The 23,709-nt window shown below is 36.8% G+C and overlaps 1 protein-coding gene across 1 annotated transcript in view; it reads left to right on the top strand.

Annotated features, from left to right (window-relative positions):
- The window catches only part of BRAF (B-Raf proto-oncogene, serine/threonine kinase), a 148,105-nt gene that overhangs the window by 117,477 nt on the left and 6,919 nt on the right, over nucleotides 1-23,709 (top strand). The window contains exons 14-16 of the mRNA XM_007466623.1: nucleotides 15,259-15,305; nucleotides 16,107-16,225; nucleotides 20,000-20,131. Of these exons, the coding sequence (XP_007466685.1) occupies nucleotides 15,259-15,305; nucleotides 16,107-16,225; nucleotides 20,000-20,131 (298 nt within the window). The remainder of the gene's footprint in view (nucleotides 1-15,258; nucleotides 15,306-16,106; nucleotides 16,226-19,999; nucleotides 20,132-23,709) is intronic.

Raw genomic sequence — 23,709 nt, 5'->3', positions numbered from 1 at the left:
TTTTTTTTTGGGGGGTACGCAGGCCTCTTACTGTTGTGGCCTCTCCCGTTGTGGAGCACAGGCTCCGGGCGCGCAGGCTCAGCGGCCATAGCACATGGGACCAGCCGCTCCGCGGCATGTGGGATCCTCCCGGACCAGGGCACAAACCTGTGTCCCCTGCATCGGCAGGCGGACCCTCAACCACTGCGCCACCAGGGAAGCCCAGATATTTTTATTTTATGTTTACAGATAAGGAAACAGGCTTCTAAATGACTTGTCTAGACTCCACATTTAATAAGCAGCAGCAAAGGTGTTTAAGTCAGGATTTTTGACTCCCAAACCATTATTCTTTCCCCATAACCACTATAACCACTATACTGCTTTTACATTATAAAATTAGAATAAAAAAGGTAAAAGAGTATACATGTACTGATGCCTAAAACTCTGACTCAGGATCATTTGTAGCAAATAAGCATAGACTCAAACCAAGACTCAAAACCAGATCTAGCTGTTAAATCTTCCCACTGTCCTACCCTTTCTGTCTCAAAACTAGGCAATATATCTGTAATTTAGATTGTTTATAAACCTGTATTCAGCCAAAATCCTTATTGCAGCAAATTATTACCGTATTCAATAACATTACCACTTATCCAGTAGACTTAAAACAATCCCACCTCTGAATCTGAATCTGTTCAAATCTGAAAGATTATATTAAAATCTTGCAAAGAGGGACTTCCCTGGTGGCACAGTGGTTAAGAATCCGCCTGCCAATGCAGGGGACACAGGTTTGAGCCCTGGTCCGGGAGGATCCCACATGCCGCGGAACAACTAAGCCCATGAGCCACAACTACTGAGCCTGCGCTCTAGAGCCCACGAGCCACAACTGCTGAGCCCATGTGCCGCAACTACTGAAGCCCACACACCTAGAGCCTGCGCACCGCAACATGACAAGCCACCACAATGAGAAGCCCGTGCACCACAACGAAGAGTAGCCCCTGCTCGCCACAACTAGAGAAAGCCCGCACGCACAGCAATGAAGACCCAACGCAGCCAATTAATTAATTAATTAACTAAAAAATCTTGCAAAGAGCAAACCTTGGCCAGAATGGTAAACATTGAGAGAGAAACAAAGCTTGTTCTGCTCCCACCCCACCAGTTTCTTTGCTGTTTCTTCAGCAGGCCAAGCATGCTCTTTCCTCAGGGCCTTTGTACTTGTTATTTTCTTTTGGGGATAAGTACTCATGCCACAAATATTCATAGAGTTTCTCTCCTTTGTCTCTGTTCAAATGTTGCCTTTTAAAGGAAGCCTTCTCTGATCACCTTATGTAACATTTTCTTGCCCCACTCTGTCACTCTATACCCCATTCTTGTTTTTGTTTTTAACACCCAGTTCCATATAACTTATTTGTTTATTGTCTGTCATCCCCACTAGAATACAAGCTGTACAAGAGCAGGGGTCTTGTTTTGTTCACTGTTTTATCTCTAATGCGTAGAACAAGGCCTGGCCTATGATAGATACGTATTACAAAAATTTAAAAATGAAACCGTGATCACACACAACTGCATATTATTGATAGGTTTACCTTCCAGAAGAGAAAGCAGTCACATCCTTATCATATCAAAACTGAGAAATGTCAAGAAAAGGAAGAATAGTCAAAGAAGTAATAAAAGAATAAGAGAGGGGAAAATGCTTTTGCTATACACAGAGGCAGCAGAGAACAGTATTAAAAATTGTTTTAGAAACAGTAAGGAGGCAGTGAAGTGCCAGTGTCGATTAAGGTAAGAAGTGACAGGAGAGAAGAACACTATCAACTTGGAATCGTTCTGTGGTCTGGGGAATAGTTAGTTAAGAGGCAATATTTTCCCATTACTTTACAGTTTGGGATCGATAAGTATAAAGCTTTACAGTAAATTAATTTCTCTAAAATACTTTGCTTACGTTTTTAAGTAACACTTACTATATGATGAGTATGTCTGGCTATGAATGTAGATCGTCCCATCAGTTTATCCTATATTTTAATAGCTGAGAAAGTATTAATTATAAAATGTAAGCCTCCTAACAGATTATATTTTTTATTACCAGCTTAAATTTAACCAAAGAAGATACAATTCCCTTCGGTTCTTTATAAGACAATATATACACCTGGGGTTAGATGTACCAACACATCTTTAGTTTCTGAAGGCTTTGGCAGATTGCAAATCCTCTTATTAAGGTGGCTATGTGATTTTCAGGTTAAGGTGACAGGTTTTTGCTCTCTTGAAACTCTACCAAAACTATAATAGAATTTTTTGAAGCATGAACATATAAAGATGGAGAAAACAAAGAGGAAGAAAAGAATAGTAACATTTTAGAAGCTAGAAAGCAGATCGAGAAGTGATAATGGACATAGTACACCCAAAAAAACTAAATTATTAACTGACTGTGGAAAAATGGAAACCAACCTGATTTGTACCACAGAATTCTCGTCTCAAGAATTGGCACTGTGAGGTTATCTCTGGAGGAGAAAGAGTACATAAATGAAAAGGCCTGTCTGAAATGTTTCTCTAAATCCCTTCTGCTCTGTGCCACTGGGTAGATACCCCATCCCTACCCTGGCAGTACACTGGAAATGTATTCTCTGGAGAGGGGAGAAACTCTCTGGACCCAGGACATAGGGGGAAATGGGGGGAGGGGAGGGGAGTTACTGCTTACTGAGTGATGAACGGAGAGTTCCCCAGTACTCTCTTTTCATTTGCTTCCCAGACTGCTGGCAGCCAAACCTTCCCCTTCAGGCAGGAGATTGGAAGAGTTTTGTCTGAGGAATCTTAACAGCTAAGAGTAAAGACCCAAAGGTAGTGATATCAGGGATTCCACCTAGATGGGAGTACATGGAAGTTCAAAAACAAGAAGCCCATCTGTATGCCCAAAGCTTTCCATAGCCTTTTAGTCTCAATCTGAGTAAAGACAAATTATCTCTCAATTACCAGACATCAGAGAGGAAGTCTCTGATGCCAGTAAGAGAGAACAAATGGGGGAAAGGCAACTAGGAATAAACAAACACAATGCAAGGAGAAGAGATACCCCCCCGAAAAAAAAACCCTATCACTTTTCTCAGAGATAAAAGAAGATTTTCTATCTATGAAGCAAGAACAGATGCTTTATAAGGAACATTCAGATAACAATTTAAAATGTTAAAATGCCGATATTTACAGTACACTGGAAATTACTTTCCTTGCAATTATTAAACTTTTAAATGTCGGGTTCCTCTTCCCTTGTCTTCCACCATCATTTCACAAAGAACAGAAGAAGCTAGATGTAGCTGACCAGTAACTCCATAGACTATTTAAATAGCTGCTTAATGTACTTCTGCACAGCCTCATTTCAAAATAGTCTGCCCCCTGCATGATTTCCAGATGCTATTGAAAGTGATCTTTTCTACTTTGCAAAATTGACTCTAAAGTCACAGGGTATAAGCAGAATAAGAGCATCCTATCTCATTGTATAAAGTATTGAGGTCACAGTCATTCATAAGATAAAAACTTTAGTAATTAGGAAGGTTGAATCATTGGGACTTTCAAATATGTCACCTTTATTGGATTATATAATATAAGCACATGGTGAATGAGTGACATTTCTCCTGTGTGGTTCTGTTCTGTTCTCTTCAGTAAAAGACCATTTCTGATTCCTAGGTTAACTTTAAGAGAGCAGAGCTATTCTAGTGGTAGATAATTAAAGACTCACTCTTCGGAGTCAGGGTTCATGTAGTATATTTATCATCTTCTCATCTGATAGTCATTGATTTCAGCCTAAGGGCCAGGGTATTTTAAAGACTAATGTTACTAAAGAAATTTCAGGACTCGTCAGTCTATCATGCTGTTTCTTTGCAGGACTTTTCATTTCAGTCTAATATTTATTTATAAATTTAAATTTAGCTTTATTATAAAATTGACTAAATGTTAAATCAAGGAGGCACAAAGAAAAGGTTGCGGTCTGTTGTTTACTCACAGGAGTGTTATATTCTGTATATAAGGTGATTAAAAATAATTTGGGGATAAATGCTCACAATTTACTTTTTAAAATAATGAAGCATATGCCTCCTTTTACTCATAAGTAAACCTAGTTATAGGAAAGATAGAAGAATGAATTGAAGCTGAGAAGATGGTGAACATGTATTAATGATTGAAAATAATTCTAATTAATCGAAGAATAATTCTAGCAAACGTCATTTTCTGGTAGATAAAAACAGTAATTGAGAGGAGGATGCTGATAATCACAAACAATGCAAATTAAAAGAAGCACACTATTTTTTACCCACTGGAATTGGGAAAATTCCTAAGTTCTGGCAAGGTTAAGTGTTGATAAAGATCAGGGGAATTGCTTACTGGGACACTCCTCATGCAACCAACCACCCTGGGGACATTTTGGAAGTATCTGTTAAAATGTACAGTGTTTGGTCTACCCCCAAGAAACACCAGCTTTTGTTCCAAGAGATGTGTATAGGAAGAGATGTATTACAGGAAAATATATAATAGTGAAAAATTGGAAACATAAATGTCCATCAGTAGAAGACTGATAAAGTTTGGCACATATGTGCAGGGAAAGAATATATAGCAGAAATGAATAATATATGTATCAACATCAGCTTTACAGTATGTCCAGTGAGAAAAGCAAGCTGTAGCATGAGACCACTTAAAATTGTAAAAACAAAACATTATATTTATTTATTTATTTATTTATTTATTTATTTTTGGCTGTGTTGGGTTTTCATTTCTTTGCGAGGGCTTTTTCTCTAGCTGCGGTGAGCGGGGGCTACTCTTCATCGCGGTGCGCGCGCTTCTCATTGTCGTGGCTTCTGTTGTTGCAGAGCACAGGCGCTAGACGCGCAGGCTCAGTAGTTGTGCCTCACGGGCTTTGCTCCGCGCGGGGGCTACTCTTCATCGCGGTGCGCGCGCTTCTCATTGTCGTGGCTTCTGTTGTTGCAGAGCACAGGCGCTAGACGCGCAGGCTCAGTAGTTGTGCCTCACGGGCTCAGTTGCTCCGCGGCATGCGGGATCCTCCCAGACCAGGGCTCGAACCCGTGTCCCCTGCACTGGCAGGCAGACTCTCAACCACTGCGCCACCAGGGAAGCCCTATATATATATTTTTAAGTCTTACATATATGTATGTAGAAGTATTAAAGCAAAGATTAGAAGGTATATGCCAAGCTCAGTAGTAGTTGTCTCCAGGAATGGCAAAAAGGGGTCAAGGTGGGGATAGCTATCAAGGAAAGAGGGGCTTTAGCTTTACCTATATAAAATTCTTGTGGTTTCTGGCTTTTAATTAAAAAGATTCTACAGTTGTGTTTTACTTTCACAACCTTTTTACAGGTATAAATTTTTTTAAAAGACAGGAGGCAAATGTGTAAAAATTTAACCGGGTTAAGTATGGTGAGAATAAGTGATTTCTACATTAGCCTTTGTTGCAGTTTTTCGTAATTTCAAAATATAAGGTATTATAAGGAAATACATAATCATTATAGAAAATTTAGAAAATGTAAACATAAATAAGCACCAATACTCCACTGAGAGAGAAGTACCATTAGTGTTTTGATGTGTAGTATTGTGTATCTTTTCAGAATTCTGTATTTTAATACTGTATACAGTGGTTTGCTGTTGTCATTTTAAATATGGAATCACACTGGTTTTACCTTTATTTTTTACTTGCTCTTATTTTAGACATCTTTACTGATCAATAAATATTATGTTCTGACTCCAGCTCTGATACTACTAGTAACTCTTTTTTTATACCAGCTATGTTTTGTGGTTTTTTATATACAGTGATATATTTTAGCAATTACATAATACTTTGTGCCAGACACTGTTCTGTGTACTTTATATATACTATCTCAATTAATCCTCAACAACCCTGTGAGGTAGATCCTATTATTATCCCCTACTTACTGATGGAGAAACTATAGTTTAAAAGGCTAAGTGACTTGCTGCAAGCCCTTTGGCTCCAGAGTGTATTTCCTTAAACTCTACTTTGTTCTGCTTCTTCAGTTTAGTCAATCCTTTCAACACCTCAAGTGAGCCCTTAATGCCATGCAGCAATCATACTTTCCCTTCCCTGGTTTTTTGCTCTTCCTCTCTCGTAGACACTGTCATACTTCCTTTATCCCCAGTTCTCCAATACCTCTTCTCCAAGAACTGTCAGCTGATAACCTTGCTTGCCATTTCATTAATAAAATTAGAAGCACTCACCACAATATCTACCTACCTACCTACATTCATGCTCAGTTTTTCTGTTTTATCACTAAGAGTGAAAGCCAGTCCTTCAATTTTGTGCACTAGATTCCATCCCCTTTCTCCTACTCACTGACATCTTTTGAGTGGCTCTCTCCTGTACATCATCAGATTTTCCTTTTCTACTGGATTTTCTCCCATTTTAAAACATCTTTCTTATCATGCACATTTGGAAGAATGCTGACAATTGTTGAACCTAGGTGGAGGGCACCAGGGTATTTATTGTACTCTTCTTTTAATTTTTCTCTATGATTAAAAATTTTCATAATAAAAAAGTTGTGGAGGTCCCTTCCTTGATCCCACTTCCCTCTGAAGCTATCACCTCATTCCTCTTGTTTCTCTTATAGTAAAACTTCTCAACAGAGTTGTTGATACGTACTCTCTGATTTTCTTCCCTCCCCTTTTGTCTTGGACTCCACTCCAGTCAGGCTTTTTTGCCCCTGACACTTCACTGAAATATCTCTGAATAAGATAATTACCATGTTGCTAGATCCAGTGGTTAAATACTCAGTCCTCAATCTTTTTGACCCATCAGAAATATATAATGCATTTGATCACACTCTTTTTCATGAAACCTCTTCTTAATCCTTTAAACTCTACCACCTGGGAGCCTTTTCAAATGACACATTTTAGGCACCACCCCAGATCTACGGAATTGAAGACTGCATTTTAACAAGATCCCTAAGTGATTTGTATGCATACTAAAGTTTGAGAAGCACTACTTTAAATCATATTCTGATTTTCCTTCTCCTTACTATCTGTTCCTTCTCAGCTAGTTCTTTTTCAACTCCTTAACCTCTCTAAATATTGGAATAGTCCAGGGATTACGTTCCTTTGGTAATCTCATCCAGTTTCGTGAGTTAAAATACCATTTAATTACCTTTTCTGTGCCAGTCTCCAGCCAGTTCATTTCCTCTGAACTCCAGACTGTCATATCTAACTGTGTGCTCAGCATCGCTTGATTGTCTAATGGACATCTCAAGTTTAACATGTCTAATTCTGAGGTCCTGATCTTCTTCCTCAGGCCTGCCCTTCCAAACAGTCTTTTCATCTCAGTAACTGGCAACTGTTCTTAGGCTGCTTATGCCTGACATTTTGTACTTAATTTTTGACTCCTTTCTTTTTCTCATACCATACAACCAATCTATTAATCAGCTCCTGTTAGCTCTATCTTTAAAGTATATCTAGACTCTTACAACTTCTCATCACCTATTTTCCTATCACCCTGATTCAAGCCACAGTTATCTCTTGGCTGGATGAGTGCTTTGCTTCCACCCTTACCCACCCTCGGCTTACTCTCAGCACAGCAGCCAGAGTGGTCCTTTGAAGACTTGGGTCAGATTACGTTGCTCCTCTGCTCCTCCAGTGTCTTCACATTTCATGCAGAAAGGAAGCCGAAGTCCTTACAGTAGTCCTTGTAATGTGACCACCAGCACAACCCTTCCTCCCCCACTTCCTGTTTTACCACCTCTCTCAGCTCATTCACTGCTCTTCTCCCTCTTGCTCTTTCTGTTCCCAGCCAGTTTGTCTTCTTTGCCATTCTTAGAACATGGGAAGTACACACCTGCTGTAGGACTTTGCCCTTGCTAGTCCCTCTGCCTGCTGTGCTCTTATCCCATATCTGCATGACTTCCTCCCCTCCTTTGAATCTTTACCCAAAATGTCCTTTGTAAAGAGGCCTCCCCTGGCCTAAAATTACAACCCCCTACAACTTAGCATTTTCTGTCTCCCACCTATAGAATACAGTGTATTCTACTCGTGCATCTTTTTTATTTTCTATCTTCTATACTAAAATGCAAGCCCCTTGAGGGTAGGGATTTTCTGCCTTATCTCCAAGAGTTAGAACAGTTGTTGCTTAGCACATGGTGGGCTTTCAATAAATATGTGTTAAATAAATGAAAGAAAGAACCTATGAAGGTGAACATAATTATTATCTCCATTTTACAGGTTAGGAATCCAAAGCTTAGAGAAATTATGTCATGTACCCAAGGTCGTATGGCTAGTAAGTGATACAGTTGGAATTCAAAGTGAAATCTGTACACTCAAAACCCATGCCCTTTCCACTGTGCCTCTCTGGTCATGTCACTTAGGTCCCCTGGGCTCTGGTTTTCCCATCAGCATAAGTGGCATTATTGCCTTTTTGCTTGCCTCACAAAGAAACACAAAGGTTATAAAACCAAGTGATGTAAAAATATCCTGAGAACTTGAAAATGCTTTACATGTACAAGAGGGTGATAGTAATTCTTTGTTTTCTTATAGAAGCTTTACAGTTTTTGCTTTTATTTTTAGTTCCTCAACCCACTTCAAATTGGTATGAGGTAAGGGTTAAAGGTTTTTTTTCCTCATACGGGTATCCAATTGTCCCAGCAACATTTGTTCAAATATCTATCCTTTCCCACATTGAGCTGTCTTGCTCTTATAAATAAACAAATATCATGCTTCTGATTTTATGTATTTGGGCTTATGAATGTTTGAAATGAACTTAAAAAGAGAGAATAGCATAGTTTTTGCTGTTCCATCAATATCATGATGTTCCATGTTTATAATACATTCTCATTTATTCTCTTCAGGCCAGTGTTGTACTTAAGAAACTATGATGAGAATATTTTCCAAAGAGGGATTATACCCTCTCTAATGCAGGTCCCAGATAGGAAACAAAAAAGACATACAAATATCATATTCATGGACTAGAAAACTCAACATTGTTAAGATGTCTGTTCTTTCCAAATTGATCTATAGAATCTATAGGTTCAGTGCAGTCCCAGTCAAAGTCTCAGCAGGATTTTTTGTAGAAATTCACAAGTTTATCTAAAATGTATATGGAAATGCAGTGGCTAGAATAGTCAAGACAGTTTTGAAAAAGAACAAAGTTGAAGGACATTTAGTGTGAGATTTCAAAACTTTCTATAAAGCCACAGTAATCAAGACACTGTGATATTGGCATAAGGATAGATGTGTGAGTCAACACAGGGAGGAAAGAAAGCCTACAAATATATCTATTATGTCTATGGTCAGTTGTCTTTCTTTTTTTCTTTTTTTTTAACCAAGATGCTAGGGCAATTCATGGAGAAAGGATAGTCCTTTCAACAAATGTTGCTGGGACAACTGTATACCCATATAGGATAAATAAATAGCCCTTTCCTGATACAAGGCATGAATATTCATTCAAAATGGATCACAGACCTAAGACTAAAAGCTGAACATCTAAAACTTCTAGAAGAAACATAGGAGAAAATCACTGTAGCCCAAAGATAGGCAAAGATTTCTTAGGACACAAAAATTAAGAACCGTAGAAGAGGGCTTCCCTGGTGCTGCAGTGGTTGAGAGTCCGCCTGCCGATGCAGGGGACACGGGTTCGTGCCCCGGTCCGGGAAGATCCCACATGCCGCGGAGCGGCTGGACCGGTGAGCCATGGCCGCTGAGCCTGCGCATCCGGAGCCTGTGCTCCGCAACGGGAGAGGCCATAACAGTGAGAGACCCGCGTACCGCAGGAAAAAAAAAAAAGAACCGTAGAAGAAAAAATTTGTAAATTGGACTTCATCAAAATTCAAAACTTTTACTTTTTGAAAGACATTGTTAAGAAAATGAAAAGACAAGCCCCAGTCTTGAGGAAAATGTTTGCAAGATACATTATCTGGTGAAAGAATTGTATCCAAAGCATATATAGAACTCTTACAACTCAGTAATAAGACAAACTACCCAGTGGAAAAATGGGCAAAAGATTGGAGTAATTTATTAAAGAATATAAAAGAATGGCAAATAAGCAATGCAAAGATGTTCAATATGTTAGGCATTAAAATAGACAAGGTTCCCCTGCACACCCGCTAGAATGCTTATAATCAAAGTCAACAGTACCAGGTTTATTAGCAAGGATGCAGAGTAACCAGAATTCTTATACATTGCTGGTGAGGATCTTAAATGGTACAACCACTTTGGCAGTTTCTTTTAAAATTAAAATTACCATATAAGCAATTCTAATCCTCATTTCCCCAAAAGAAATGAAAACAAGTCAACAACAAAGATTTGTACATGAATGTTTATAGTATGTTATTCATAATTGCCAAAAAACACAACCACCCAAATGTCTGACAGGTAACTGGGTAAGTTATGGTATATCTGTACACTCTTAATACTGCATGCAGCCATTGTGTGAATCTCAGGATCATGCTGAGCAAAAGAAGCCATATGTTTATGTGAAATTCTAGAAAAGGCAAAACTAATCGCTAGTGACAGAAATCATTATCAATGGTTGCCTGAGCCTAGGGTGGGTGTTATTAATTGCAGAAATGTGTGAAGAAAGTTCTAGGGGTGATGGATATCCATCTTGATTGTGGTTGGTCTTTAGACAAGTGTATATATATGTGTTTGTGAAAACCCCTTTAAACTGTGCATAAAAATTGGGTGCATTTTGTGTTGTATACTAGTTACACCTCTCAATAAATTTGATTTTTTTAACGCGAGAGAAACTGAAAAATCTAAGTAAAAATAGAATTTAGGCCACTATAGAGCACAACTGAAAAATGTGTGAACTCCATGTATTAAGGATTTTAATTACTTTAAAGTCGTAAATGATTACTGACTACACAGGAGTAGCAGAAGGGCATTCCCTTCGGTCTTGCTCACTTTCCACATTGTGATTATGAGGGCTTGGAGGGCAACAAAGTAGAAGGGAAACCAGAATTTGAAACTGTATTTGGATAAAATAACACCTTGTCACCACCGTCACGCATACCAGTCCAGTCAACTGCTAAATTCTCTATTGGTGTCAGAGGAGAGATTTAGCTTGCTGTGTGAAGACTGATGAACTTTTTTTGAAATTGTGTAGCGTTAGATGAAAGAGGACTGAAGTGCTAATGTCTATGTAGGCCAGTTGTTTGGTTTTAGAAATAGTAGAATATACAAGAAAATAGCAGCAAACTTGAGTGAGAGATACTTGAGGCTTTTTATAAGTAGACTAGACTGGTAAATGCCTGCACCTACAGATGGTGTAGGCATAGTATTTGAATTTCAGCAAGGTATTTGAATAATATTTCTCATGATATTCTTGAGGATAAGATGGAGGTATGTAACAAACTTGAAGAATTTAACTAGGTTCATAACTGTATTATTGTCATGCCTGAAGGTCTTAAGCTAGGAGATCTTTGTCCTCCTTCTTCTCTTGAATATGACTGCGTATTTACAGATAACTTAGATGAGGGCATCATTAGCATGCTGATCTTTTATAACTTATTTTTTAGTGAAAAGTAAAATTTTAATAAGCTGAAATTATAGGTCATGTCTACAAAATATGAAATCTTATCCAAATCCAAAAAAGAGAAGTATACAAATGTTGGATGAGGGAAATGGTTTTGTAGGGGCAATGCAAGAACAACAACTCTCTAGGGTTGTAATTGAATATAATTTGAATAGGAGTCAGTTGAGTGACTGTGGCTCCCATAATAGTAATGGCTGGTGCAATAAACATTTTTTCCCACTGTAAGGAAGATGAAGATTAATTTGGGTTTTGTTTTTTCTGTTTTTTGAGATTCCAAATGTAAGTGAGATCATACAGTATTTGTCTTTCTCTGACTTATCTCACTTAGCATAATGCCCTCAAGATCCATCCATGTTGTCATAAATGACAGGATTTCCTTTTTTTATGGCTTATTCCTGTGTGTATGTATGTGTGTGTTACATTTTCTTTATCCATTCATGGACGCTTAGGTTGTTTCCATGTCTTGGTTGTTGTGAATAATGCTGCAGTGAACATGAGAGTGCAAATAACTCTTTGAGATCCTGATTTAAATTTTTTTGGATATATGTATACCCAAAAGTGGGATTGCTACATCATGTGGTAATTTTGTTTCTAATTTTTTGAGGACCCTGCAGTCTGTTTTCCATAGCAGCTGCACCAATTTATATTCCCACCAACAGTGCATTATTCCCTTTACTCCTTGCCAGCACTTGGCATTTCTTGTCTTTTTGATAATAGCCATTCTAACAGATATGAGGTGATATCTCATTGTGGTTTTGATTTGCATTTGCCTGGTGATTAGTGATGTTGAACACCTTTTTATGTATGTACCTGTTGGCCATTTGTATGTCTTCTTTGGGAAAATGTCTATTTTTAAAACTAGATTGGGTTTTTTGCTACTGAGTTGTATGAGTTCTTTATATTTTTTGGGTATCCCCTTATCGGATATATGATTTGCAAATATTTTCTCCCATTTGGTAGGTTGCCTTTTCATCTTGTTGGTGGTTTCCTGTGCTGTGCAGAAGCTTTTTTGTTTGGTGTAGTCCCACTTGTTTGTTTTTGCTTTTGTTGCCTTTACTTTTGGTGTCAGACCCAAACAACTTGTCATCAAGTCCAATGTCAAGGAGCTTACTGCCTATGTTTTCTTCTAGGAGTTTTATGGTTTCAGGTCTTACATTTAAGGGGGGGATGAAGATGAGAATCTCACTCTAGTTTGTGTTGATCAGATCAAATCTAGAGCATTGTATTTCCTTTCGGGGCATCATATTATGGTCTGAAAAGAATGTTGAAAAGCTGAATCTTGGATAAGACCTTGGAAGAAGCAAGGTAGAGAACAAATTTTACTGGATGATTTGCCAGCTTTAAGATTAAATTGAGTCTGTAAATGGACACTTTTTCTTTTACAAGGAAGGAGACTCCTAACAGAAACCTATCAAGAGAATGATATTCATTTAGTTTATAGCATGTTTTTTCTTTCCTGCTACTTTTATAAACTTATAAGGTTCTACTTAACATCTTCGAAAGGTAAGAAGGAGGTCCAATTTAATTGTCCTATGTAATGGATAGACTTGCATCATCTGTAGCAAAGTCAGTTTATTCTTATTCCCTTCCTTACCTTCAACCAGTTATGTGGTTTTTGGCATCTTCCACTGTAACTGGTTGGTGCTTAGGAAATAATGGTTTGGTGTCAGCCTATAATATAATTATTTAGGGTAGTAATTACTCTGGAATATTATGTAGGGATTGAGGTATGATACCTATCCCATTTTTCCAGCTGGGGAATTTAAGTCTCTTTTCTTTCCAACCTTCCATTATATAGACCTGGATTTCTGTTCTTTTGCTGCTTTTGTTATAGAAGTATTACAGAGAGAGTTTATTAAATGACATATAAGTTAGTAAAGCAATTTCTAAACAATAGAGGATTACACAATAATAAAGTAGTGTTATTTCAAGTTGCAGCTGTATGCAACTTTGGCCTATAATAGATTTATGCTGTTTATGGTTATATCACTAGCTCAGCCATCATATTATATCTTGTTAATTACCTAGTACTTTCCTGGTCAGAAATTTTCTGTCTTCAACCCTCTAGTTACATTTCTGTCTACCTTATTCTTGCTGTATTTCTTTGTATCAGATTTGTTGAAAGCATTGACACTATCCATCAAGAAATACCTTTATCTTCCCATCTTATAACTTCATCATGCCTCCATATTCTCATGTATACCATCCATTTGTTGTTATTGTTGTTTTTAATTTCAAAGGAGACAGAATGTCTTTTCAAAGACCAACACCTTATCTGTGCACTAAATACCAGACTGAAGCACTGAGCTCCACCGCCAGCACCATCACCTGTCCCCTTTTCTTTCTAATGAGGATAAGGTCTCCCCATCTTGGAACAGCTTTTGATTGAGACTCAATTTTCTCCATCTGTTTTTTACCTTTGTTTGCCACTGCAGAACTTTTTAAGCAAATGAGACCTATGACATCATGTTTTTTTCAATGGAAGAGTGACAGTGTGATGTAGTATATCAAATGCTAGGCCTAAAAAATCATAACAGCAAGATAAGTTCAGATTGTGATAAATGCTGTGAAGGAAGTAAACAGTATCGTGTAAGAGTAATTGGAGGAGAAGGAGTTACTTGTATAAACAAGTAATTTTAAATGAAAATTTGATCTGAGAAAAAATTTCGAGATCTTGATCTCTGGATGAGAAAATTTAATTGAAGGTTTAAAATTTAATTGAGAAAGCACAAATAATAAACTTAATTATTTGCAAATCTTTCATTTTTAACAGTGTTCATTACATAATTTTGATTATATCATTTGAATTTTAAGGTTTTACTTTAAGGCAAAACTTGTTTCCTAACAGTCATTGTTAGATTTCAGAAGTCTCATATGTCTGTTCTTTCCAGTATTAAATGAAGAAAAATAACCTTGCAGGACATTATATGCATCTTATTGTAGTTGATTCAACAGATATGTATTGAATACCTGCCACATGCCAGGCACTGTACTAGGCACTGGGGATAAACAGAAATAAACTAGGCACAGCTCTTTAAACTCAACTAAGACAGTTTTTAGGGGTATCAGATGATTTAAACTTACCATTGACTTTGAAATAGATTCACTGTGTCCATTACATTAGAAAGTTAGCTCCTGACTAGTTTTAAGAAGGTCTTTTTAGAATATATAATTCTACTTTTAAAAATAGTTTTATCAAATGGAGTTTACATTCCAAATAGAAAGTGAACATAGGCAGGTGAAAAAAATACATGAATCAAACTGTTAAAATAATTACTACATAACTGAACAGGGGGAAGAAAGATCACTTGTGGTTGAGTCTTGGAAAGCTTCAGTTAGGAGTCATAATGTATATTGAATCTTAAAGAATAAGTATGATTCAGCAGAGAATAGTATGAAAGCTAATTTGGTGTGAGAGGGGAGCATTGGTCACAGAGGTGGGATTAAATACCAAGGTATACTTAAAGGACCTGGATAAATAGGCTTGACTGGAGTGGAAGGTTTGTATTGGTAAATAGTAAAAGATAAAGCAAAGTCTTTCAATAGAAAAGATTTTGGTTGTACCATAATAGTAATATGGTCCTAAAATCCTTAGTTCACTTGCAGTCTATTTTACTATTTCTTATTTAAAGGGCTTATGTACAGTTTTCAGTTGTATCATGATTCTAAATAAATCTTTATTTATACCCCTAAATGTGTTCTATAGATACTGAGGCCAGAGTCTTTAGCTCTACTCAGGTTAAAATGATGTTTTGTTTTTCAGTTACTTACACGCCAAGTCAATCATCCACAGAGACCTCAAGAGTAATAGTATCCTTCTTGAATTTGTCTGCGAAGTTTGAAAACATCCTGACCTTTTCTCCTGCATTTTATCTTCACATTATGTAAAAACAGTTTTCATGCTAAGTTCAATAATACACTTACTAAAGGGAATTAATAAATGGGTTTACACAAGAGTATAGTAGTACAAGGTACTACAACCTGCTTTTGGTTTTTGAACAATTGACCATTACAAAAAAACCTATCAAGTCATTATGATAATAGGACTCTTTGCTTGCTTGTTTATGTTCTGTAAGCACTACAAGATGCATAGTTTTGTAGCTATCTACTAGTTTCTTTCAGTGCTCTGACCTTGCTCAGTGGTAGTTGAGATGTAACTGAAGGCTCTACATTATATAACAATGAGGTGAGAAAAACGTAACGTTTTTTCTTCCATAAGCCCAGATTAAGATCCTGTCTGCCAGTTGCCTTCCTTCATTCCAGTGAAGAGCCTTTACAGCTTTCCCAGCAGTGCCAGAAAGATATTTGGGCCTACATTACTAAAATCTAATGGGAAAGTTTCAGTGTCTCCCATAAACTTAGGAAAACATCTCACCTCATCCTACCACATTTCAAGCACCAAATATCTTAAAAGCAGGTCACAGAGTCCAAATAACACTATTTTTAAAACATATTTATTAACTTTAAAATAAATATGAAGTACTATACTTCTTTAAAGAATATCATAATATATAGAATTATAGAAATTAGATCTCTTACCTAAATTTTTTATAATGGTTGCTTTGATAGGAAAATGAGATCTGTTATTTTCCTTTACTTACTACACCTCAGATATTTTTCTTCATGAAGACCTCACAGTAAAAATAGGTGATTTTGGTCTAGCCACAGTGAAATCTCGATGGAGTGGGTCCCATCAATTTGAACAGTTGTCTGGATCCATTTTGTGGATGGTAAGAATTGAGGCTATTTCTCCATTAATTAAATTTTTGGACCCTGAGATGCTGTTGAGTTATTAGAAAGTCACTGAAGATTTCAACTATAGCATTTTCATAGTTCTCAGTATTCACAAAAATCAATGTTGATCTTATTTTATATATAAATAGATTTTAACTTTTTTCTTTATCTTTAAAAAGAATATTATGAAACCAGTTTCAGTATATTTCAAACAAAAAGTGTATTTTATAAACACTGTTTAAATTTTATTCAGATTGTCTCTTTAAAATATTTTGTGTTCAGAATGTTCTGTGTATCCTGTTTCAAAAAAAAAAAGTATGCAATTTAAGCAGGTGTGATCTGCAGCCATTATTAAGGTTTCAATAAAAGAATTACTCCCTTTAAGAGAGAGGCTGTTTCACAATCTTATTTAAGCCTAAATTGGAAAGTTACTTTCTTTAGACTAGAAAGAACCGTATAATTATGGGCAGCCGGGAAAGGAAAGACAAAAAGAAAAATGAAAGGTAGATTTTTAACACTGTCAGTTTTATGGGCCCTGCATAGCTCTTTCTTTCTTTATTCCTATTTCTGCTTTGCGGAAAATAAGAAAGAGAAGTTATAAGAGAAGGGAACTAAAACTTCTGTGCAGTTACTTGCAGCAGGCTGTGAAAAGGGCAGCATAGGATCATTTTCTTAAGCCAGCTGTTCTCAGGAGGGTCCTTAAGACCCTTTCAGAGGTCCCCAAGGTCGTCCTGTGTGAAACTAGATTTTTCTTCATATTCTTCAACACATCAGAGCAGATTGAATGCATAAGCAAATATGTGACTCTAGCTGGCTGCTGTTAAACCAGTCAAAAAGAATTGCAGGGACTTCCCTGGTGGTCCAGTGGTTAAGATTCCACGCTTCCACTGCAGGGGTTACGGGATCAGTCCCTGGTCGGAGAACTAAGATCCCACATGCCGCGCAGCGTGGCAAAAAAAAAAAGAAAAAGAATTGCAGTACTATTCTTCTCACTAAACTTTGTTTTTGAAAATACAGTTACTTTTCATTAAAAAAATGGGTGATCTATGTTAACATCTAATGACTGTTTTGTTATTTAAATTAATAAATATTTTAACAGTTTCTCAGTTAAGTTTTAATATGATGAATATCCACAGGTATAATCCACATAAACAGAAGCTTCTTGGGGTTGTCCATAATTTTTAAGACTGAAAAAGAGTCCTGAGACCAAAAAGTTTGAGAACGTCTGCTCCAAGCTGAATACAGGGTGTCCCAAAGCTCTTAGTGCAGTTTTAAGCTTTAAATAACTGAATCTGCAGTAAGACTTTGGGACACCCTGCTGGAAATAGAAAAGCTGCAAGGGCTTTCAAAGCCACATTGGCCTAAATTCCCTGAACTTATCTGTAGCAGTTCCATAAAGAGAATTCCAAGGTAGGATTCTGAATTAGTCAAGATACGCCTAGGGTTAAATTTGGCCATGATTTCTTGTAATAATAACTGGCATTAGAGTGGCAAGGTGGGAAGGGGGCGGCATTGGACTAGGAGTCAGAAGGTCTGTACTCTCGTGCTCTGTTTGACTCTTAACTTGCACGTTCCTTGACCTCCTCCAAGTCTCTCCATCTTTAACATTGGGTTGAACTAGTGGATTTTGAATGCATTTTTTTCAGGTTAGTAATTAGAGTTAGCTATATTTTTTTCTTCAATATGTTTGTTTTAATAAATAATTATAAACAAGAAGCTAATTAATAATTGTAATCTGGATCTCAGATACCTTTAAGGCATATACCTTGTAACAAAGATAACAGTGTATCCTAAGGGGGAGAGAAATTGCAAAACCTACAATTATAAAGAAACAATTGTTACATGTTTTAAAGGTGTGTTTATTTTAGCTACTGCAGGGAAAATTAGGCTCAGTCAAGTCTCCAGATTTGTCCTTTTCCAAAAAACCTTAGTTTATACAGTTTATAGACTACTATTATACATGAAGGTTTATATTTTCTTTTAATTTCTTTTTTGTTGATACCTGGGTAGATGGGTTCATCCTTTATTCCATCAAGCTGCGTTTTAAGACAAGAGATTAGTCAGTAGTACACTTAATTGTTGAGTAAAATCCTTTTGGGTTGATATTGCCTTCAGAAACAAAGATGGTATTTCCATAGACTAGGAGAGAAGAGTTTGTTCAGAACCAAAGGTTATGTAGTTCTCTGAATTATTTACAATAGTATTCTCAACCTTGCTTTATTTATATCTTAAAGAAGAAAGAAACTTCTGTGAAAATTTTTACAAATTACTTAATTAATTGAAGCTAAATCATGCGTTTCTTATAAATAGATCCCATACGACCTTTCATCAAACAATCTACTAACAACAGTGAGGTAAAACTAAATTTTAAAAGGGTAGTTCTTACACTGTCCCTCACAGAAATTGTGTTCTGGCTTTGAAAATTATGTCTGTATCATAACCAGCCTCTTATATTCTGGCTTGTTCATTACATCACAGTTGTATGTGGTTTATTTTGCGCTGTACTACCAAGAGCAGTTATCAATAAAATATATGACAAAAGCAAATAGATAAAACCTTCTTCACTGCATGCCCCCCCCACAATCCTTTACTCTCATCTGGATCTCCCACACATCTTTCATCAGTGGTTCTCAACCTTGGTTGGACATTAAAGTCATCTGGGGAACTATAAAAACTCACAATTGAAGCTGTTCCCATCCCCAGACTCTGATGGTATATTATTGGGCTAGAATGTAGTCTGGATGTTGAGAGGTTAAAGGCTGCACAGGTGAGTCTGTTTTGCAGGTGAGGCTGGATGCTCTTACTGCCTGCCTTGAGAGATAGCCTGACCTGCCTTACCCTGACCAATAACCAAGAATCTTGTCCCAGGTCTTTCATTTTTGCAGTTAGTCCTGGTTTTGGTATCAAATTAATGTTTTCACAAAGTTTTTTTTTAATACCCTGCAGTTTCTCTAATTTCTTCCAAATGAAACAATACAGAAGATGCAAGGTGAAAGAACTCCTTTAAGCTAAGATTTAATCAACCGTTTATTGTATTTCATGTAAACAGCTAATAAAAAATCTAGCTGTAGAATACAGTGACTGAAATGTGTAAAAATGTAACAAATATGATTAGGTCTGTATCTTTGCCCAAGAAGCAGCAGCCAAAAGATTCTTTATACCATCTTCTACTAAATCTACCTACTGTCTATTGCTTTTGTTAATAAAGCATCCATAGCATATTTATACTGCTTTTGGAGGCAAGAAAGGAGTTTGAGTTTATCAGTTTTGAAATTTTACCTTTATTGTCTAAGGTGCCCTGAGATAAGGAGAATCATTTGTACCAATGGGAAACTTAAATTCTAAGGTGATTACCATAGTGGTTGTGCTACTTCCAAACGTCTCATAACAACAGGTCTAGTATTTCTTTCCTGAATCAGGAATGGAAGGTAGGAACTCACTCTTGATAGGGTAAGTCATGGGAAAAATTCAAATGGCAGTGATGGTATTTTGTACAGAAAGAGGGCAGCTGATAAAATTATAAAATCTTAATAATGTATATAGAATCTCAGCTAGTACTGCCTCTCTCAGAGTTTACAGAGCATTTTTTTAATTTATCTTTCATAATCAGTTTTATTTCTTTGGCCATAAATAAGAGAATTGATTACATATTACATGGGTTATTTAATGATAAAAACATTGTTCTGGGAATTATAATAGTTTGGTTTTCAGTGTTTATTCAGTTGTTGTGAAGAATAAACAAGAATATTTTTCTTTTTATGTTCTACCAGGCACCAGAAGTAATCAGAATGCAAGATAAAAACCCATATAGCTTTCAGTCAGATGTATATGCATTTGGGATTGTTCTGTATGAATTGATGACCGGACAGTTACCTTATTCAAACATCAACAACAGGGACCAGGTAAATATCTACCGTCTCTTGAGGTTCATTTTACTGTTTGTAGAAAGGCTCCAATTCATTGTAGAAAAGAGGTATTGGATCCTGGGTAAGCATGAAAGATAGATCTCTTGATTTTTGTCACCAGTTTTAGAACCTTTTGTATACTTTTGGCAGTAATAGCAGCATGTAAGGCCTTTCCTGGAAATATCATGCTTAAGTCTTGTAGTGGAGTGAAACTCCTGATCTTCTGACTGGAAACTAGAGATGCAATCATGATTATACCTCATGCCTCTTGACCATGGCACAGTTAGAAGAATGAGCTCTGCTGCTACAGCATCTGGGCTTATCCCTTTTACTCTATCACAGATTGTGCTATCTGAGCCAGGCACTCAGCTCTGAACTTCTTTATATCAAATCCTTTTAAAATTATTAAGATTTCTCCATACTTCTTAAATTTTTAAAACTAGGTTACATCATGCTTTCATTTTTCTGTGGTGAGAATTCAAGTAGGAGAGAATTTTTTACTTCTCTCTTCCTAAAAGTTCCTGTTCTCTGTTCCTTACCTTCCAAAGTATCAACAAAGCCTTGTGTAGCTCTTTGCCTTTTCGATCCCAGCCATATTAAATTCACCTAGTCTTTTAATACTGGCCAAGAAAAATAAATTGTCTTTACTGAAATTACCTCATATACCTCAACATTTTAAAAGTGCGTGTGTGTGTGTGTGTGTGTGTGTGTGTAGAGAGATTGCTGCAATTACAGTTAATATATTAGAAAACAATAGTTGACCATATAAACTGTGATTAAATAATATTTATACATAATACTGTGATGCACATGTGAATCACCTGGATAATTTGTTTAAAAAATGGAGATGCTGGAGTAGATTCTGATTCAGTGGGGTGGGTCCAAGCATCTGCTTTTTTAATAAGTTTGCTAGTTGTTTCTGATACATACCAAAGTTGAGAATCACCAGTGTAAAGAATCTTCAAAAGCGTGAGTGTTTTATGTGTTTGATCATAACCTCCCAACCTAATGAAATGATAGTTTTTAATGTATAAATATATTACTTCATTTAGTAGTGTTTTCGTCAACAGTTCAACTCGCAGTCTTTTTGGTGATACTAAAGCTTTCTGAAGATACTGAGTAGCTTTCTCACTAAGAACTTATAACTATCATGTGATATCAGAGAAGTAATCTAAGTTGTCATATACTTTGCATATGCTTATTGAATCACCATATGGCCCTTACCCAACAGTGGTCTTGATTCTCTATTGTGAGAATTTTAAAAATGACTGCCTTTCTACATAAGTCAGCATAAAACTAATTTTTTAAATTGCTGTTTGGTCTTTCTAACTACTTTCATAGCTTTAGAATGTTGGATTATAGCTTTAAGTGTTAAAAAGAAATCTATGACCTGGCTTCTGATCTTTTAAGCCTCCTTGAAACTTCGATTCAGGATGGACGAAGATAGTAGCTAAAGAACATAAAAACATTGAAACATTGCACTTAGTGTACTTGTGACAGATCCTAGATCACTGAGATGATTGATTTGATGATGGCAGTCTGAAGAGCAAGATTGTCTCTAATTTAGCAGCTTCATGTGCTCTGCCTTTTACAGTCTTATTAACTCAACCATACAGCATAATACCCCATGCCGTGTTTAATTTTCCTATGCATTCTGTTCTTCTAGAGGAATTATGAGGGAATTTTAGTTTAGTTTTAATTGATTTATCATAGAGACTACAAATAATAAAAATTTATGAACCTAAGTTCTGGATGAAATCCATTTGTCAGTAAATAAGTTTATTTTAATAAAATAATAAAGTTATATTATGGAAATAAGTAGTAGTGTCTCCAAAATATGGAAAAAGCGTCCCAGAGTTCTGCACTCATCCACTTCTTGGCATTTTAGGTGCTTTGTCCTCCATGGGAGTATAATAAATGATGTGGCAAGGGCTTACTCTCCATGAGAGAAGTAAGTGAGTGACCAACAGAAGGGTAAGGCCTTTACTAGTTAATTCTTTCTGGTAGTATAGTCAGAGCCTTCTGGAATATGCCAGTCTGAAACCAAGTATTTGATGAAGAAAAAGGTTATGATAGAATTATATACTCTTCCCATCATCCCCATTCTACTTCATTACCTTCTAGTCTGCTTTCTTCAAGTGGCGTCCATGGAACTCCCTCTTTTGAATCAGTAACTCTAGTCATCCTCAGTGAAGTAACCCCAGGGTACTGTTCCATCCATCTCCTTGATTTGATTTTTCTTTCTCTCATACTTTGATCTCCATGGCTCCCAGATTGGACTTCTATTTGAAAATCTAGGAATATTCTTTTTTTTCCATGGGAGATGGGACAGCTGCTTCATTACCATATAATATGGTAATGACCCAATGCCCCTACACTCTCACCCCCCCACAGTCTGAGGTGGCAGGTTTTGCCTGTAAATTCAAGGCAGGACTCTGGTTAAAGCAGTGTGATGTAATGGCAGACCTTGGACTCATGACCTGCATGACCTGGCCACTGTACCTCTCTAGGTATCTTTTGTTTTTTCAATTATTAGAAATAAGAGAATGAACTAAAGAATTCCTTAACAGTTACAAAGATTGAGTTCTTTCCTAAAACAGGTTTCTTAGCTCCTTGAGGGATGACCATCCCTATGTTACTTTGCAGAGTAGCATGCCTTTTCACTTCACTTACCCTAGTGCTGAAAGTCTGAGAAATTGCTTTGTCATTTTTTCCCCCTCTTTATCATTCTGTTTTGCTCTCTTTCAGTGCAGCTTCTTTACTAAATTGGGGTTAATAATGTGCTCAGTTAAGCTAGGTATATTGGCTTTTTTTTTTTATTGGAGCAGATGTGCTGTGTCATCTTAGAAGAAAATAACATTTATTATTTCACGTGAATTCCAGTTATCATTGCTATAACAAACCACCTAAAACATAGTGGCTTAGACAAATTGTAAATCTGCAATTTGAGCTTCTCTCAGTGTGGAAGGTTTATGTCTATTTCATATGGTATTACTGGCTGTGGTAGATTCACTGGGTGTTAAAGGATCTACTTCCAAAATGGCTTGATCACATACCTGAGAAGGTATGTGACCAGTTAGCCGTCAGCTGGAAGCTTAGTCTTGGCCGAGGGCCAGGGGCCTCAATTCTTCTCAACGTGGGACTTTCTGTGACGACTTTTTCACAGGAACCTTGGACTTTCTCACAGTATGGTGGCTGGGTTCTAAGCACAAGATCTCAAGGAGACAGAAAATGATAATAAGTACCAGTGTCTTATCAACATGCAAATTATTTTATTTTAATAAAAAATTTTGATATCTACTGTATGCAAAAGCTGTGAGATATGGAAGGATGCAAAGGTGAATAAAACACAGGCTGTGCTCTCAGTTCTGTTGAGGCAGTGCAGGGGGTGATGTTGAGGATGAGCAGACCGGTGCTCCAATAACACAGAGGAGTGAATGAAGGGGTAGGGATACCAGGAGTGCGGCTGTAGATTGAGAATGAAAATAACCAGTCCCAGAATTTCAAACTGAGCTATTGATTTTGTAGTTAAGTGCCACTTGAATTTTCTATCCATGAACTACATCCAGGAAAGA

Source organism: Lipotes vexillifer, unplaced genomic scaffold (genome assembly GCF_000442215.2).
Source record: "Lipotes vexillifer unplaced genomic scaffold, Lipotes_vexillifer_v1.1 scaffold71, whole genome shotgun sequence".
Classification (NCBI taxonomy): domain Eukaryota; kingdom Metazoa; phylum Chordata; class Mammalia; order Artiodactyla; family Lipotidae; genus Lipotes; species Lipotes vexillifer.
This window is presented reverse-complemented; position numbering and strand designations above follow the sequence as displayed.